This window comes from Varanus komodoensis, unplaced genomic scaffold (genome assembly GCF_004798865.1).
Source record: "Varanus komodoensis strain SLA01 unplaced genomic scaffold, ASM479886v1 scaffold7_3, whole genome shotgun sequence".
NCBI lineage: Eukaryota > Metazoa > Chordata > Lepidosauria > Squamata > Varanidae > Varanus > Varanus komodoensis.
This window is the reverse complement of record NW_025336480.1, coordinates 1,992,334-2,011,980: the sequence shown is the minus strand read 5'-3', so window position 1 is coordinate 2,011,980 and position 19,647 is coordinate 1,992,334. Positions and strand designations below refer to the sequence as shown.

Here is a 19,647-nt window from a genome sequence, read left to right as displayed (position 1 = left end):
ATTCAAATGTTATTTTAATTGTTAATATTATTTATTCATTTTATTCTTTGGCCAGGGCGGTTTGTGAGCCGCCCCGAGGCTTCGGTGAATGGGGCGCCATAGAAGTCCCCCTAAATAAATAAATAAATTCCAAATATGAAGGGGAGAGTGATATTTCTAGCTTTCAGGCTGGTTGTTTGTTTGTTTATATCCTTCAAAGGGCTCAAGGCAGCTTACCTCTCCTCCTCCATCTTATCCCCACAACAACAACCCTGTGAGGGAGGTTGGGCTGAGAGTCTGTGACTGGCCCAAAGTCACCCAGTTGGCTCCATGGCTGAGCGGGGACTAGAACCCAGATCATCTGAGTCCCAGTCCCATGCTCTTCACCACTACACCACATTGGCTCTCACATACTGTATCTTGGTTATAGGGATGGGAGGCCTTGATACCCAGAGTTAAGGATGATAGATACGTACAGTTCCCACTTTAAATCTCCTGTCAACACAAATATGATCTTAAGCTTCACTAGAGCAGCACTACTCATATTTCCTGCACCTGCTTTCCTTGGGAAGAGATGAGCTGTATCTGGTGCAGTGGAAATTGGTGGTCCATTCCTCAACACAATCAGAAATTGAAGAGGTCCATTGCCTCTTTCCTTTTCCAGGGATAGGAAAACATGAGCCTGGCTGTCTAGCTAAGGAGGGGAGTTAATATCAGACACTCCAAGTAGTGCACTCGTACTGCAGAGACCTAGGTTCAAATTCCTCACTGGGGATGAAGCTCACTAGATGATCTTAAGCTGGTCACTACTGGTCAAACTAATCTATTCCATAGAGCAGCCTTCCCCAACCTTGTGCCCTCCAGACACATATGGACTGGAACACCCAGAATTTCCAGTTGATAGCCCTGCTGGATGGGAATTCTGGGAGTTGTGGTCCAAATGCCTGTGAAGGCTGGAGAAAGCTGCCATAGAGTTATTGTGAGGATAAAAGGAAGAATTATGTATGCTGCACTGAACTCATTGTAGGGAAGGGGGAAACATAAATGGAATGAATATCCCACTCATCAGCCAACAGGGATAAGCATGGCCCTTATGCCCTTCATCTCCAAATATGACAGACAGCTGGTACATGTGCTGTGCTTTCTGCTAGATTTTTTAAAATATCCACCTCTATAGTGGTTGGCAAACTGTATTTTATTTAACATAATATTAAATTCTCAGATTTCTTTGGGTTACTTGGGTTTTATGCAAGAAGTAAGTTACGATACATAGCCAAGTCATAGCCTTATAGTAAACTGGTGTTTACCAAAAAAATACCTTTTTGTTTCCAGATATGATGAGCATGAGAAACTTAGAACCATTTGTACATTATCCTTCCCTACTTGCAATAAGTAGGGAACAGAATGAAGAGTTGCAAGGAAATGAAAGCCTGCACCTAAAATTTAAGCAGATCACAGTTCCTGGGGTAGGAATTTTAATAAGAGCGAAAGGAACTGGGGCTGTTACTGTACTAATCAAGGATCAGACAAGGATCCTTGAAATCAGAAAGGCCTGAACAACATGACAATCCTTTTCAGCAGTAGCCGGATCCTCTTTTTCTACCATATATTTTCAAAAGTATCTCCTCTTTCTTCCGCAACTCCATACACATAAAATAGAATTATCATTCCACACGTTGATGCACATATAAATTGTGAGGAAAACACATCACCTTCTTATTCTTCCTATGCTGTATGTTCAAAGCATTCACGCACCTTAGCTAAGTGATCACAGCGTAACTCCACTGAGGGCTAAAGGCACCCTTAGAGGTATTTGCAGTATGCTGGGACAGTAAGGTTGCAATGCTAGATATGCAATCCTCAGATGCTGAGGGCAACATCTGAGCGCACATTAGGCCACACAGCACAAAATAAAGTCTTTAATCATTTATATGTCTAATATATGCTGCTCAGTGATATATCAGTTATTCAGTAACTGAGCTACATGCCAGTACATCTGCTATGCTTACATCTACTTCACTGTCTGAGGCCACCATGAAACAGTGGCTAGAACTACTTGACTTGGACAGACATATTGGTCCGGCTATGAAACTCACAGCTGAATTGCCTTGAACAAAGGACTTGTTCCACCACACCTGCTTCACAGGGTTGTGGGTGAAAGAGCCTCAGGTACTACACCCAGCACCCTGAACTTCTTGGCGCGATTCAATTGTCAGGAAGCCAACTCAAAGCCTTGGGTCTCTGATTTGTTATGCTAGCTATTGCAGTGATGCTAGATCAAAAAGGAGCCATATTGTATGGGATTTTGCATGTCCTAGAGCAGTGATGGTGAACCTTTTAGAGACTGAGTGCCCAAACTGCAACCCAAAACCCACTTATTTATCGCAAAGTGCCAACCCTGCAATAAAACCTGAATATGATGCTGCAGATTCAAATATGCCAGGGGGACAGCACAACTTTAATTAGAACATCTCTTTGCTAAATCTTAGATATTAAATTTCAATTTTTCTTAAGAACACTCAAAGCTAAAATCTTGTGTTAATAAAAATGAATGCATTAAAACTCACAGCCAGTCCAAGCAAATATACATATATATCCTTGGCAGCACACTGACCGGCCATGTGAAAGCTCAGATGAGTCGCGGCTAATGATGTGCTGTTATATGATGCTCGGCTGCTGGGGTGATGCTGTGGCGACTTGGCTCATGTGCCAACAGAGATTGCTCTGCGCTGTGGCACGCATGCCATAGGTTTGCCATCACTGTCCTAGAGGATTTTAACTGCAGTAAGTGCTACCAGTCAGAATACATCGTGCAGCTCTTCTGTCTTTGCCTTAATGGGTTTTCTGAATGTGTCCACTCTAGGCTTTAACTGTGCAACCATCCTACTTAATTCACAAAATGTTCCAGAATCAGGAGGGGGCAGATTATTCTATTTGTAACCCTCCTGTGTTACAAAGGAGATAGTTTTTAGCTAAGGGAAGAACTCATGGTTTGCACATACAAAGTTTCAGGTCTGATCCTTGTCACTTCCAGGTAGGGCAGGGAAATTTCCTACCTGACACCCCCCTGAAGTGCCATTCCCACCAGCCACTGCCAACGATACTGGGTTTGGCAACCTGTGATGTCTGGTCAGTGTAAGGCAGCTTCCCACAATCCCATGTGTTCTCTTACCACTGCTTCCATCTTCTGTCATGCCACAATAAATGAGCACACCTGTTAAGTAAGAAAAGTAGAATAGCTGCACAACACGTTGACTGAGACCACTAGATGGCTTCACCCTGAAGTATCCTTGGTGGTAGGGAAAAAAGATGAAAGAAGTGGAGGGAAACGCAAGAGGGTTACAAAAGGAAGATGAACAGTTATGACAGTGCAAGAAAAGCCTGTTACTGATTGTTCAGGTGGAAGGAAGATCACAGCAAACGGCATTCATGGCTAAAGGGGTAAACCAGAATGGTAGAAAGCAAACTAGAAGCAAGAGGAGCTCATGTGCGGAGCCTGCATTTCTGTGCTTCTCGAGACCTTGGTTTTGCAAGACTCCAACCTGCTTTTTGTAACACCTTGCCAGAAGACGCAAGAAACTCTGGAAGGGTCGCAGACAGTTTGTGTTCTTTGAGTTGGCCTATTAAAAGTATTACACGACGTGGATTTGGGAAGGTGTCTTCTTCCTTGTTGTCCAGCGCCCTGGCCGTGACGCTCTCCCTGGCGACCGCATATACCGGGGCAAGGAACGTAACACCGGCCGGCCGCTCCGCCCGGGCTACGGACTGAGAAGTTTCCACAGGAAGGCACATTGGTCCCGGAGCGGAACTGTGGCCGGCGGGTGGCGGTGCTCCAAACCCCCGGGACAAGCAGGGTGGTAGCAGCAATAGCAGCGGTACTGACCTGGGGGCTCAAGTGCAGAAGCTCGCTTTGGCGCCCAACATACCTTCTTCCTCCCTGGCCAAAAGTGCCTCGGCCGCGCGGTTGGAGGCAAAACAAGGACAGAAACTTCGGGGGAGGGACTCCACAAGCTGCAGGCTTTTCCGCGTGAAAGAAAGGCGGCGGCTCCGGCACTGGCAGGCTAGCGGGGCGTGCGCGGGCCTTTAGTGCGCCTCACTCGCGCGAGGACGAGGAATGTCTCCGGCGGGAGGCTAATCAGTCCAGCCGAGAGGGAGCCTCCGTTTCCCAGCAGTGCTGCTAGGACGGTGAGGTCAGTGGGTTACCCAAGAGCCAACTCGTAAACAGCTCCAGGGAAGGGTTGTGTGTGTGAGAGAGAGAGAGGGCGAGAGCGCGCGAACCGGTGCTCTGCAAAAAGCTGGGCTTGCACTCTCCTTCTCTCTCTCTCTCTCCCCGAACAATGAAGGGAAGGGGGAGAGAGTTTGCCGGAGGCCGACAGAGGAAACAGGTCGCCGAAGTTGTTTACCGTCACTTTGCCATCGGCTGGACCGAGAGGCAGCCCATGGTTTTGCTGAAACTAGCTCGTCCCGTCCAGCCACCTGCACAGCCACAGGAATTCCAGTGTCTCTGGGGCGCGCGCTCCCTGCCCATGAAACCGAGACATTTCATCGCTGGTTAAATATCAACTGAGATTGCGAGGCTGCCTTCGCTCCCCGTTCCTGCTCTGGAAGGAAGCGAAGCAAAACGAAGAGCGGGGAATTCAGGCTGCTTCGTAGGGCACGGCTTAAGTGTTCGCTGACAAGCTTGAGCCCATATGCACGCAGTTCTCTTTTTGCCGTTTTATAGCAGCATTTTCCTATTTTATAAAATTTACCTTTCCAATACAATTTTTAACTCTCCTCCCCATTGCCTCTTTCCCCTCTTCTCCTAAAATAACTCCGTTAGGTTGGAAGAGTTACTGACCCTACTTTACCTAGTAAATTTTCTGCTTGAGCAATGATTTGAACGCACTACTTCCCATTCTAAATGAAGTTCTCCAAGCTTTCCCAGCCCCACGTTTCTAGGGCATGATGGAGTTGCAGTTCAACACAGTGAGTGGGCACCAGGTCATGGGAGAATGCTATAACCATTAGGCTACACTTGCTCCTACACCCTTTGTTCTATTTCATGGTTTTGTTAGCTGATTTGGATGCAAACCATATGGTCTAGCAGCATGATTGATTGCCTCCAAAAGCATATGCATAACCATGTCCTACAATAGTAATTAGGCCAGTAGTATACAAACATCTGAAACTAAATGGAGGGTATTAAGTTGTGGCCTTCCAGATCTTGTTGGACTCCAACTCCTATTAGCCTAGACAGCTCAACTGATGGTAAAGGATGATGGCAATTGCAGTCCAAGAACTTCTGAAGGGCCACAAGTTGCTCACCCCCGTTATACCAATAATAATGCCCAGATATCCCCAAAATTCCGAGTAGGAACACTTCATTCACACACGCATTCAAAAATGTAAATTTGCAAAGTGCTGTGAGCTTGCTTTCTGTGCTGTAAACCTGATGCCTGATCATTGGGTGCGTGTTGGGAGGGTGATGTCTGTGGTGAATCAGGACCCAAGTCTAGTCTCTGGTAACCTTAGCCTCCATGAATTTATGCAATCTTCCTCTATTAAGAAAAGGTTCCTTTTGCTACTACACTTCTATGAACCTAAACACCATAAATACAGTGCTTTTTTGTCATAGAACGCACCGGAATGGAGTTCCGGCACCTTTTTTTGACAGATTTTCCAAGTTTTAAAAGTAACTTTTGAAAATTTGATGTTTGGTCCACGTGGATTTGAATCGCCCTGTCGAGCATAGCAGGTCGGCGGCAAAATCATTAAAACAGTGCATGCGGGCTGCTCGTGTGTCAAATCCGGCGCATGCGTACTTAGTCTGCGCTGGTTGTGATGGTGCTGCTCGGCTTGTGATTGGTCGTGTGGTTGCACACTGAGTGCTTACTGCATGCGGCAACCGTTACGTTTCATTACACAACTGGCGTGTGTGGCTGTGTGTACAGTGATTGACTACGTGTGAAAGGTAAATAATTTCATGAGTTCCAGCACCTTTTTTCTTACAAAAAAAGCACTGCATAAATACAATGATGTTCCTCAGAATACATGCAAGTCAGAGGAACCATACTGAAATTTATACACGGAACAATCCTACAACAGTAAAATACAAGTCATTTCCACTATCATTTGATACTGGGCAGTACACATAATCCAAACTGTACTTTGCCTTCCATGGAGATGATGAGCTGTAGTGTAAATGCGTTGGCAGTGGAAACAGAGCCTACTTAGTTGTTTCTTTTATGGTTCATCTGGTATTCCAGCCTTCTGTAGACATAGTTTCATGGAAATCTAAAACAATGCAGTACTGAGTGCATCGTACTATCAGACAATTGTCAGCAACCTGGCACATTCAGCAGCATGGAGGGCTGAGCCGGGAAGAAGGAGGTGGGGGAGGAAACAGGAAGGCTATTCCTTGATTACTTAAGAGTGGAAAGGATTTCCTGACAGACTTAAGAAGGCAGGATACAAAAAAAAAAAAAAATCCCCACATTTTGAGAATGCCTTCTGAAATGCCTTAGGAGCTTTATTATTTAAGCACCACCAGGAAGTAATCTTTAACTCTGTACACAGGTGGCTTTAGTTATTATTGAAGCATTCACTTACTCCGGTGTCTATGCTTACGTGTACTTTTAACATCTTGAAAATTTACAGGTTTTCTTGGGCAGTAAAACCCATTTGAGGAACATTTGTGTGTGTGAATCAGCATGCAAATGCCATCATTTTCTTTAGTAACACACTGTGGTCATTTTTTCCAGCATGCACACAGGCCTCCAAAGTTGCTCAAAACATCTGGCCCTAAATTTGTTGAAAGTCTAATAAAACAGTGTGCATGTAAGCCTAAATTTTTCCAAACCAATTTGGTCAAGAGGTACAGCAGAGATAAAGGAATGTGCAGATTCTTCTGTCCCATCTCCCTTATACAGTGATATATGTTCTATGCCAACATACTAGAGAGCCTTTGCTCACCTTTTTCCAGCTGCATAGCAGTTTTGCAGAAGTTGCAACCACAAGTATGCTCAGAATTTCAAGTGTGGCCATGTTACAGATTTATGTAAAGGTTTACATACTGGCAGCTTTACCTTTGTTCCTTTTGCTAATGATCCCTAGCATGTAATTCACCTTTTCATGCTGCAAGCTAAATTGATATTTTAATTGTGCTCTTCATCATGACTCCTTGATCTTCTTCCTGATTAGTCATTGCTAGTTCAGACCCCTTCAGTAGATACATGATGCTTGGATTGTGGGGTGGTTGTCATTGTTGCTTTGCCCTAACCAGTTGGTGGGGTAGGCTAGATTAAGGGTATTCCATAACAGAGGCCTCCATTCTGCCCCTGGACATAGTTTGCAAGCATAAACCTATTCCAATTATGTTTGAACAGTGAGACGTGGAAGGACTGGAACCCCCTGTCTACAGACCTGTGTGGGATAGGTGAGAAAAAAACAGCTGGGCTAGGCTGATTTATGAAATTCACTTTAAACTATTTCTACTAGCACAATCACCACACTCCAGAATTCTTTCCTGAATTATGGCTACTGCAGTTCAGAGTCACACAAGGGAAAAATCCATCCTTTGTCTTGCTCAAAGGGGAACATAGGCATAAAATACAGAGACTGAAAAAACTGGAATGTGCAGGTAGATATTCCATTCCACTGTTTGAAGTCTACACCAAATGTGACAACTGAAGCTTTAGGAATAATAGTGAGGATTTACACTGAGTTTCAGCAGGCTCAGAATGCCTCCCACGTCTTTTCTCAACAGCAGAAATCTTGCCCATCGTGACCTCATCCAAATGAAGTAATATTTCAAGTGGCACTGCCACCTTTTCCTTAACACAGGCTGAAAACCCACATGTAAGTATTATTCCTCAGGTAATTAATGGATAGTCATCTGTTTATAACTATCTTAAACATTTTGATTTTTTTTCCTGATTTTTCAACATTTTATTGTATTTGAATCATTTCTTTCTACGGATTGTTTAAACCACTCAAAGAGCTTCAGCTGTGGAAAATAAATGAAACAAAAAGTTGTTGTCATCATCATTATCATCGTCATCATATGTGCTCTGAAAAATCCTCCCCACACTTTTTTGCGCACTTCAAGCTTGGATGGGCTGAGAGCAAACATTTGCACCATACTTTGAATTTTCCTGATCTTACCTGAAACCTAAAGTGGTGCCCTGTTTCTAACTCAAACTGTTCAGGCCTAGATTAACAGGAATCTTTTTTAAAAAAGCATCCCACTTCCCATACTTTAACATGCTGCTCAAAGCTTCCTGATAACACCCATTATTACATACACAGATGTTTTCACTTCCCGATGCATATAACATCCTGGCACTCTTATTCTTGGCATGCAGACACAGAGCGTCCAGTTCTAACACTGCAGGCCCTCTCCTAGAGAATATAGAAAACATGCAAATAGCATATCCCTTCCTCTCTAGAGGGAACCAGCCCAGAACAGGCATGCAGGCATACAAGGAAAGAAAACCCCAGGCAGCCTTGCCTTCAAGGAGTGCCAGAGTGCCAACTCCCTTCCTTCCAGAAGATGGGTGGATTCCACTGCTTCCAGTACTACTTTCTTCCTCCTGACCTTCACTTGTTGGATGGCAGGAGCAGGTCAACATGGGAGTCCTCCAACCTGCAGAAATTTTCCATCTTACTTTAATAGGAAATGGGTATCTTGCAGAGGGGGAATCGCTCCTGCTTGGTTGATTTCCCATGGCTGAAGTAGAGACTGCCAACAGAAGTCAGTTTGTCCCACCTTGTAGCTGCTTTTTCACTCTTGGCTGTTTTGTTTTGCTATTAAGCTTTGCTAGAAATATCCCTATCTTGCATCTTCAATGGTGCTAAGTACCCTTAAATCCATACTTAATATAGATTAATCAATGGTCTTTTGATGCAGGTAGAGTGCAGGCATCAACCTGCAAAAGGGGGATCTTATGGGCCTCTGTAAGGGTAGGAACTACATGAAATCTAAATGACTGTGCCAGGGAGACTGGATGCCTCAAGGAGTTGTGAAGCAGGTTGTGCAGTTTGATGTCACTGCTTCAAATACAGTCCACAGCAGTGTGTCCCTTCAAGGCATTACACTCCCAGAGCTATCAATGATAGTTTGACCCAGCAGAAGGAGAATGCATGGGCTTTTATTGGAAAGGTGCAGCTTTGTTCTGGCTGTTTGCAGTCTAGGGACCTGTTTGCATGTTAATTGGAGCAGCATGGCGGCCATCTCCTTTGCAACTCCTCTGCTGCTCTTGGTGATGTCTAAATCTTCCAGCATCAAAAGATTCCTTGGTTGTAAAACTGGTGGCAAATGTCAGTGTCACTCATGAGATACACAACCACAGAGGGAGCCCCGACCACCTGCACCAAAGATGCAGTCGTCATTTGGAACGGGAGGAACCAGAGAGGTGGTTTCAACCAAGTTGCTCAAATAATAACTACCCCTGAACAACTGAGTTTGACATTGGGCTAATAACCTACAAATTGGATGATTATAGGTTGTTAACTGAAAAAGGAAACAGCAAGCATGCTGGAAGCAGGCTGCGGGATCCCACTAGATTTTGCAGGTTAAACAAACATGTCTGTTATTTGCCAACTAGGTGAGCTGTACTATTGCACAGTTCTACAGATAAGAGATGTGCAAACGTCGTTATGTGCTATTATCATATGGACAAATTATTCTAGGTTGTTATCCTGGCACAATTAGAATCATTTGTTCATACAGCATGATCCTATGCCTGATTGCTCAGAAGTCAGTCTCACTGAACCAAATGGGACTTCTGAGTAAATATGTGTAGGATCATAGGACAAAGTGGAGGGAAATTATTCCAGCAAAATCTATGGCTAAGTATTTATAGTCTGGGGAATATCCCACTGAAAGTTAATCCCATCATCGCATTTTTTAGAGTTTGCATAAAATGCTACTTTTTCCAAATGTTACACTGACTTAAAATGTTCCAGTGATTAAGTTTTATTTAAATATTCATAAAATCAAGGCAGCTTCCAATATGTGATGAGAAATAAGGCAACTTAGAAATTCAGTGAATATAAAGTAAACTTGACATTCAGAGCCTCTCTCAATACTTTATATAGCAATGCCTGTCTCTGTAGGATTATCTGGGACACAGGAGCCAGCTTTAACATTCTCCAGTTCCCACTCTGCACCATATAATTCACATGCTTAGGGGCACTCTAATTGCAGGTGATATACGGTGGTGATGCCCTTGGGAGTGTTTGGCTTGGGGAAAAAGTGAGTGAGAGGAGACCGAAAGGAGTGTATGAAATTGTGCGCACCGTAGCCCTCTCAGAGTGTTACAAACCAGGCTCATCCCATGGAGCTGACCGATGGAAGATTCAGGACAGATAAAAGGAACCAGAGAATACTAGGATCAGAAGTGTAAGAAGTAGAAGGTTACTTTGTCTAACAAACTAGAGCAGGTAAAGCTATGGATCACTTAGTGATTAATAAAGGTATTGTGATTAACGGACTAGAACAGGTAAAGCTATATAGATCACTTAATGATTAATAAAGTTATTGTGATTAACACAAACTAATAGACTACAAGATGTAATTGGTAGACATGGCATTAAACTTTTGAACTTAGAATCCAAAGTATGGCTGTGTAATTAGCTAATGCATATTACTGGTGCCTCCTACTATGTCTCAGAGGGTTATTAACATGAACATGGGACGTATGAGCAGGTGGAGGTAACATACCAAGGAGTAGTATGATGAAGGCGGACGGAGAAGAGTGTGAATTCCCAGTATCCCAGCCAATGGGAGAAAGGAGGCAAGGTCTTTGCGCGTGAAGTAGGGAATAAAAGGCTGTGTAAACTGCTCCTCCAGTGCACTACCTTCGGGATGAGTGCCCAGTCTGGCCAGAACGTATTAAACTGTTGCTGCTTGGTACTTTGCCTCCTGTATCGTCATTGCTTGGATTTCATTCCTTACAGAAGGGGCCAAGAAGGCCATTGGGTTAAATCCCCCACTGGGGCAGAATGCCAGGTCACACCATCCCACTCAGATGACTGCCCAGTTTCACCTTGAAGGTCTCTTGTGTGGAAGAACCCACCACCTCTCTAGGCATCTGGTTCCACTGTCATATTGGTCTGACCTTGAGGAAGCTTTTCCTGACGTCCAGCCTGAATTTGGGTTGCTGCAACTTGAACTGACTTTTCTGTGTCCTACCCTCTGGCATCAGTAAGAAAAGACCTTGACCTTCCTCTTTGTGAAGCAGATCTTTAGGAAGCACATAGCTTAACTATGGGATTTGCCACTATAAGATGCAGTCATGGCTACCACTGGGATGACATTGGACAAATTCATGGAGAAGAAGTCTAACATGGATGCTAGTCATTATGGCTATATATTATCCCCAGTGTTGGAGGCAGTCTTCCTCTGCATGCCGAATGTTGGGGGACATAAGCAGGACAGTGCTGTGACCCTCTTGTGCTGTTTATGAGCCCCCTATTGAGGCATCTGATTGACTGCTATGTGAAACAGGGTGCTGTGTTAGATAAACCTTTTGAGCTTACCTGGCTTATCTTAATATGTTCTTAATATCACTTTTTCCAAGGGAAATAGCCACAGGGTGTTGTGAGACCACCCAAAGCAGCTAGCTTCTGGCCAATCTCAGTACACTTGCCATGGCTCTTCTGGAATACCGAGGTGTTTTTTCTTTTCTTTTTTGCACATTTTTATTAAGATTTTAAACTAAAAACTAAAAAAATCAATCATCAATTACATCGGATGTACTGGGTCAGCCCCCTATAACATATCTTTTTAGCATTCTATAATCATATTCAAATCGATTTGTAAAAATTTAAAGACAGCTTTAAGCCAAGTCCCGTTTCTCCAGCCAATCATAAAAAAGTTCCCAAGTTTGATAGAAGTCAGTATTTTCTTTCTCCTTCAGTAATAGAGTCAATCTGTCCATTTCTGCACAGTCCAGAATCTTTTTTAAAATCAGTTCCTCATTCTTCCAGTATTGAGCAAGCGCAATCCTCGCCACTGTGATTAAATGTAGCATCAAATACATTTCTTGTTTCCCAAGGTGTTTTTTCTGCGGCCACTAGCCACACATTCACCCAAGGTATCAACTTGCAGTGTCTACGGGGGCAAACTTCCTTACACAGGAAAATGGGTTTAACAGCAGAAGCACTCATGAAAGCTCCCAATGCACTTTTACCCCAGGTGACGGGGGCCATCTGGATTATTTATTTATCTCTCACTGTACCATCCAAACTTGTTCTTGGAATGGCTAACAATATATTTGGGGATATAACAAATTAAAACAGAGCATAAGAACAAATGAATTAAAAGTACAACAGTAAAAGAAACAGCACAACTAGTTAAAAAGACCTGTCACAGAAAGTGGGAGGAACTACAAAGCAGGATTTCTCTTTCATTTTCCCCAAATATGTCTGTTCTGGTGGTGGGGCAGGGAAAAGAGATTCACAGATCAGAAGGAAGAAAGGAAAATGGGGCTACCTATTATTAGCATAAAACCGGGGAAAAAAGACTAACTGCACAGTCTCATACCTACCCATGTTATCCAAACATGGGATCTGGGCTTGGTGCTCCCAAGTAAGCTTTGATTTATAAACCCAGAACAAGCCCTTATTTCTGATTACAAAGGGAGCAACAAACCAGTGTCCCATGTTTACTCCCACTACTGGGAAAAGCTGAGTGGAACCACTGGCTATGTGTGCCAGCATACAGGTTAGTCATAGTAAGCCATGATTCTCCAGAATCCTGGCTTATTATTCTGTGGAAACACAATTAGAAACTCTGTAGTCACCATTCCATAATGCATCTATATTGACTATAGTTTCTCTAGCATAGGGGCCCAAACCTTTTTGGGCTTGGTGGGCACATTTGGTATTTTGACAGAATGTTGTGGGTGCTTTCCCAAAATGGTTACTGAGAAGGTTATGCCCATTCACAAAATGACTCTATGGTAGTCATGATGAGTCATAAAACATCCTTGTCAAGAAAAGCTGGTGCGACTAACTGAAATAGACTGGCCCAAGAGCCTAAGGCAGAGATATGGCTTGAGCTCCAGAATAACAGTTCTTTTGTACTGAAAGCTTTCTGCTCCAGATCTGTTTCACAGAAGGCAGACCAGTAAAGACAAGAAGCGTAGCCAAGAAACTGAGCACTAAGGAGAAATGAGGTCCAGTCCCAGATGCCCAATCACATATTCTCTCCTACACGACACAATACCTACGTCATAGAAGGCAACATGGTGACAATCAACCATACCCACAAGGGAACTATGGCCCTGCACCTCTTCCTCCTCACCACCACCATTGCAGTCTGGGCCAGAACAAGAAGCAGGTGACCAGCAGGCTGCCAGGGCGTGGAGGAGGAGCCAGTCGAGGGAGCTCTTGCTGGTGGGCCCTTGCTGGGATGTGGCCCCTCAGCAGCTGCCTAATCACACCTAGTCTTGGCACCAGCCTTGTTTAGGTGGACTTGTTAGTCTCCAAGATCATGGCTTTCAAAACTTGTAAACTAAAATAGATTCCATTTTTTCTCTCATTTCCACAGATCGCTCCCTTTCATTTGCTGCTTGACACTAACATATCAGCCATCCTAATAGATTATAGCTTATAGAAAAGTTTTTAAAATGGAACTCTTAACTATCCAACCCTATGCATCTTTGCCTCTGGTACATCCTACTTTATTCAGTGGGGCTTATTCTCAAGGAAGTGAGTGCCACCTAAGTACATGCCCTGGAGTGGAGCCAGATTTAGTAACTGGGCTGATGAAAGCAGACCTCCCATCCCCTGCTCCCCACAGCAGCCCCTCTGCTTCCCTGAAAATGTTACGGAGCGGGCTCAAAGACCCTGCTAAAGGACTGAACTGTGGTGTACACTTTCCATGAGCCTCCCCCATCCATGGAAGGCAGTTGGTGGATCCCTGGTTTCCACTGCAGAGTCAGTGAAACAGTATCACTAACATAATACATACTTCTGTTGTGATTGTTTAAAAAAAATCTTATTCTGCACTTACCTACTGCCATGTCCTGCATCGTAGGACAAGGATGACGTTTCTGCCATCTATGTTTCTTCTATCATCTATCATCCAGAACTCCTTGTTGTGGAAGGAGCTGTTTCTGAGAGGACTCTGCAGTTGGCTCATCTGTTCATATCATTAGCTTAGTTTTACCAAGGAGGGCTTTCTTTTTCTTCCATCTTTAGGAGCCTCCAGAGGTTGGTTTTGCTGTCCTGCTCTACAGCCTTGTTTAGAGGCAAAACTGATTCCACACAGTGGTAAGGGAGGAGTTAGTTGTCAGATTTTAAAACTCAAAGCCTAAAGGGAACAGAATTTGCTTGCAGCGTCTTATAGCTACAGATGAATGCAGCTCCTCCCTTTGGAACCCTTCACAGGAATTCTGATAATGGACTTGACCCCAGAAACCTAATTAAACAACCTAATAAACCTTCATCTCAGTCCCTCTTATGAGATCCACTGGCAGGCAATCGAAAAGTCAATTGTTTCACAATCTGCAAGATACACTATTGAGTAGTGGGGGTAGTAAAGATTGCAGAACCTAAACTTCACATTATCAGTCTCAACGTGCACTGCTGTTATCTGCAAAACTAATAAACAGCAATGGAAGAAACTCTCACTTCTCTGTTCTTGCATGCGTAACAAAAATATTTTGAGGAGAGTTTTAATTAGATCTTTAATTAGAACACCTTGCCTTTGTTTCCCCCTGCAGGTTTTGGGGGACAGTGTGCTGGTGGAAGCTTATCTCCCCCACCCCAACTTCTCAAAATGTTTACAAATTGCAAAGACGGTCAAAGCTGGCAATCTGACCGTTCTGGAGAATGGTCTTAATTTTTTTTCTTTGCTATGCTTCCTCTTTCTTGAAAGGCAGGAAATTCGTGGCAGCCTTTCAAATAACAGTTTCCTCTGCAGCAGAGATCACTGAAGATTTATGGTAGAGATGTTAGTTCAGAAGTGATTGGTGGAATGCGTAGGAGGAAGCTTTTGTCTTGAAATGCACAGATTGAGAAAGAATGATTCTGCTCCCATCAGTGTAGTTATTGGCAGTTTCAGTTCCAGGTTTCAGTTCCATCAGTCACGTCCCAGAAGTCTCCATCCAAGCCATGCATGAGGGAGAGGGCCTTCTCGCTTCTGGACTCAGCTTCTGCTGGGTACTTGTCAGACAGCGACTCTTTGCAGGTCTCTCAGAAAGCTCTCTTTTCACTGACCTTCCTATAGTGCCTTAGGCAGCTGGTTTTATTGGTCACTTCTGTTTTTATTGCTAATATTTATTGTTAATGACTTCATTTAATATGGACATGTTGTTTCTATTGTATCTACTTTGCATGGGTTTTGTCTTATACACCACCTTAAAAGGGTTCCACACTTAAAAGGAGCCTACAATGATTTTCAATGAGTAGGCACACAAGTTGAACCAAGCTGCCTTTTAATTCAAAGCCTTTGTTGTGGCTGAGCAAGCGGCCAAACACCTGACTGGGTGCCTAGACTTGGAGGTTCGTGTCACAGACAGTCCACCCAGCCATATACTCCACAATGGAAGAAATAGCAAAAATAGCTCATTTTTGCTTGTAAAATCATAATGAATTGTGAAAACTTGGAGGGGGGTTAAAATACTTGACAACTACAAGCAGCCCCTTCAAACTACTGCTGAGGCACCTCAGAGGAACAGCTTGCAGCTGTCAACTTAGCAGCCAGCTTCCATGTCCTGCAGATTTTTTTTAACGTGACAAAAAAATCCCCTGCATGACATGTCTCATGATTCCGGGGTGGGGGGGGTGCCTCATTGCTCACATGGCTCGGATACCTTTCCAAGGGGGAAGGAAGGCCCCCACTACCCTTGCTGGGCCTGATTGTCAAAAGGGTACCTCAGGGATAGATAGGGTGGCGTGCAGCGCTGCATGAACCTACCCCAGCTCCACAAGGCTTTGCCTGCCGTCGCACAGAATGATGAGGCAGAATTGGGCAAAAGCCTGGCTTAAGGGGAACAGGCTGCAGTCTGCTCCACACAGCCTGATTTCTCCCACTTGGATTCTCCTGCGAGAGAAAGCGAGTACAGTCATTTGACTGTAGCATCGTATCAGGACTCCCAGCTTTTCACTCCAAGACAAGGCAGGAATTTTAAACCAAGAACAAGCTACTTTATAAGCTGTGCTCATTAGCGAAGTGACAAGCCAGGAGTCCCAGCTCGTGTTCAGATGTAATGCTAAATTCTCCTGGTTCGTTTAACCACTTCTGCTGGCAGGAGAAGCCAAGCTGCTGCAGTCAGACTGTATGTTCCAGCTCATAACCTTTGAACAATAAACCAAAATGCTCAAGAATTCTGGCTCATCATTATGTGCTGATAAAAGCTGTGATGGTTATTTCTGAAGGTTTCTGTTCATAGGATATTGCAAAATAGTCTTGAAAAGAAACCACTGTAACACTTACTTAGGGGAACAAACTTTTTCATGGGTCTTCAAGTTAAACCAATAGGCATAAGACAAGACACAAATAGAATTCAACAGTAAGAACACTTAACAGCACCATCTATTGATCAGAGGTGTTACTTTTATCAGCATTGCAAAATACTATTTCACCAAGCTAACAGTATTACTGGCACAAGCATCTACAGTGACTGAATAACTATTGATCACCATGAAGATAAACCACAGGTGAAAAAATATCTCTTGCTAGGCCAAGCTGCAACTGAAGGACTATGCCCTTTTTAGAAATCACACAAAACTCCTTGAGAATGTGGGAATCGTGGCTGTTCAGGTGGACGTTTGACCATCATTTTTGCATGTCGTATTACCTAGCTAGCACAGTAACAACCTTCTCTGCTGAATATTTGCAAAAATAAAAATGGTGGGGATGGGGGGAATGCCAAGTTCCCATATGATATCCTTCCTTGCAGTCAATAGATGGCAGCAGATGCTTGTAACAAGTATTTCTGGAGCAGCAGATACTTCTTTTCTCTGATAGCATAAAAAATCATAATGCCTGTACACTGAGTGATGTAAGAGAGAACAAGCCCACATGAGACACATGCAGATTTCAGTATATTATAGAACAGAGACTACCCAAATAATAGCATAATCTTTAAAATGTTAATCTGGCTACAGTTAGAATTCGAGTTTTCTCACTTAGAGAGAAATTCATTCTTGGACTAATTTAGATCTCTGTGTGTATGTGTATTTCTCTCTCAGCTATTGAAAGATTTGGTTGGTTGTGGTGAATAAATTACTCAACTAGTTCTAAGGTGGGAAGATACAGCAAGCATAACCATTAACTTTTGTGTGTCTATCAATGTAATCTTATACATGTCTACTCAGAAGTAAGCCCCACTTTGTTCAATGTATATATAGGATTTCTGCTTATAGGATTTCTGCTTAATACGCTTCTCCAAGCAGCTTGTAAGAAGGGTGTGAGAAACATGATTACAATTAAATCATATTCAGGATTTTCAGAGCCTGTGTTGAATGTCATAGATATGGCTGTTTGTAAATACCCTCTCTAAATCACCAAGCATAATAGTGGGTTGAAGAATCAAGGGAACAATTTCATCACATTTTTCCCAGGGGAAGGGAAACGCCAACATTTCTTTGGTGCACAATTCACCCTTAAAAGTGGTGTAGCACTCATCCTAAGAGTATTTTGTGCTGCTACCAGTTTGGTGGTATTTTCAAGCTAACACTATCACCATGGAGCGGCTAAGGGTACACTATAACGCATTTTGCTATCATGTGCAACCTCCTATGCAGCCAGCAAGTCCTGATCAAAAGAGGGAGGAGTTATCTCATGACGCCTTCCCTTGGGCTTTAACTGAAGTATGGAAAGCCAGGATGGCTGGAGGCTATCAGAGACATGGCCATACAATGGAAAACAGGACACTCACAGACTTCTTGGCCACTTTATAAATGAGGTAAGAACCCTGAACTCCATCCTGGAGAATTTGTCTAAAATGTAGTTTTCCTGTGAACAGTTTTCCAAAAGCAATTTCTTTTCAATCATGTTGAAAAATCATTAACAAAAAGGTGAAAGGCTTTTTGGAACAGCACTAGTGAAAAGTGTTTCACATACTTTATCCTGGTAACCCTCACAACAACCTTGCAGTCGATCAGTATTATTAACCTCACACTGTGAATGCTGGGCTGAACAGCTCCCTAACATTCAGAAACAAAATGTAAATAAATAAACCAGCAACATTTACCTCACATCTAGGAACTGCTTTGAAGGCTTGCCCAACAAAACAATGAGAGGAACGTAAAGGGAAAAACGGGGCTTGTGATAAATACACTCCAGCAATGATAGAATAAAATTAAAGGTTTGCCAAAACTGGTTTGTGACTACATATCTGTGTTGTTTTTTTTAACAGTGACTGTAAAATAACAGGGTAAAGAGCTAAAGAGTCTTCTGGAAAGAGGAAAGGACTCAGATGGTTTCAAAGTAAATGTCTAGACAAGAAGAACTATAGTTTGGGACTTCTGGGGCTTCTCATCTTTGGATCACATCTCAGATTTGCAGATGCCTCATCAGTGTTTGCCACTTCATTACGTCTTCCTTAGAATAAATATCCTGCCAAATGAAAGCAAAGCACCCTCTGTCCTCGATAGCCACAGATCCACTTCTGATTTTGAAAAGAAGACTTGTACAACAGCCGAGAGCCTGGCTTCACATGTCTGCTTCAATCAGCCTTCTCCAACCTTATGTCCTCCAGATGTATTGGACTACACCTCCCATTATCCCATGCTGGCCGGAAATGTTGCTTCTAGTTCAACATTCCTGGTGGGTGCCAGGTTGGGAAAGACTGCATTAACACGTTTATCTCTCATGTCTGCAGTGTTTACTGAATCTTTTAGCACTTGGTAATCAGTTCTGCCAGGAATACCAGTGAGCAATCAGCCAGAGTATATGCACCTTTGAACCCATTTCCGCCAGATAAACAAGGAGATAGACAAGCCCAACTATCACACCACCTCCTTGTATCTATCGCTTTCACTATTCAGTTGATGCGAAATGGCGAATAGGAAACAGAAGCTGGAATGCAAGGAAGGGACCTGTGCCTCGGAGAGAGAAGCTTGTGCGAATTCGTTACATGGGGTCAGGGAGCCATTTGTGCAGCTAGCGCTCAGGAGGCTCTTCGCAGGTGTTCTCACTGATCAAGAGACAAAATGCTTTTAAAGCTAAGTAGCAGCATCTCCTTTTTACAGCAGAAACCTCTGTGATGCTCTAGCTGGCTGCACAATTTTCTCCAGCACATGCATTCTTTGCATCCCCTTCAGCATCGCTCACTCCATTTTTCCAGAGCTGCAACAGCATTGTTCCACAGGCAGTGTTTCATTAAAAGGTTACATAGCTTCCAGGATTTTAAGAGCCTATGGTACTGTCATATCATGTGATCTGTTATCAGTCTCTTTACATGTAAGCTGTCACTGTGAGTAGTTTGGCACAGGAAGAACTAGAATTTTGCATCGTATGGCATTCATTTTTACTGAAATATTAATTGCACTGTGGACTGTGTGCTGGTCCTGTGTTTTAAGACTTACGTCCTCCTTGTGAATATGAAAGCGGTATGGAAGAGAAATTTATTTGTGATAGCCGCAAGCCATTGCAACAACTTAATAGCAGCACATATATTTTTTGAGCGTGGCGTTTAAACAATAATTTAACTATAGTGAAACAAATTG

General features: G+C 43.4%; 1 protein-coding gene across 8 annotated transcripts in view; it reads right to left on the bottom strand.

The window, feature by feature from the left end:
- The window catches only part of SH3TC2 (SH3 domain and tetratricopeptide repeats 2), a 57,162-nt gene extending 42,629 nt beyond the window's left edge, over positions 1–14,533 (bottom strand). For 4 of the 8 annotated variants that reach the window (XM_044454311.1, XM_044454319.1, XM_044454312.1 and 1 more), the window contains exons 1-2: positions 13,982–14,533; positions 8,471–8,605 (exon numbers count right to left, since the gene is read on the bottom strand). In XM_044454311.1, coding sequence (XP_044310246.1) covers positions 8,471–8,605; positions 13,982–14,000 — 154 coding nt within the window. In that variant the 5' untranslated portion in view covers positions 14,001–14,533. Of the gene's footprint in view, positions 1–3,862; positions 3,873–3,905; positions 3,926–8,470; positions 8,606–13,981 lie in introns of those variants that run through there. The other 4 variants (XM_044454313.1, XM_044454314.1, XM_044454315.1 and 1 more) reach the window with 3 other exon arrangements.
- Positions 14,534–19,647: the final 5,114 nt, after the last annotated feature.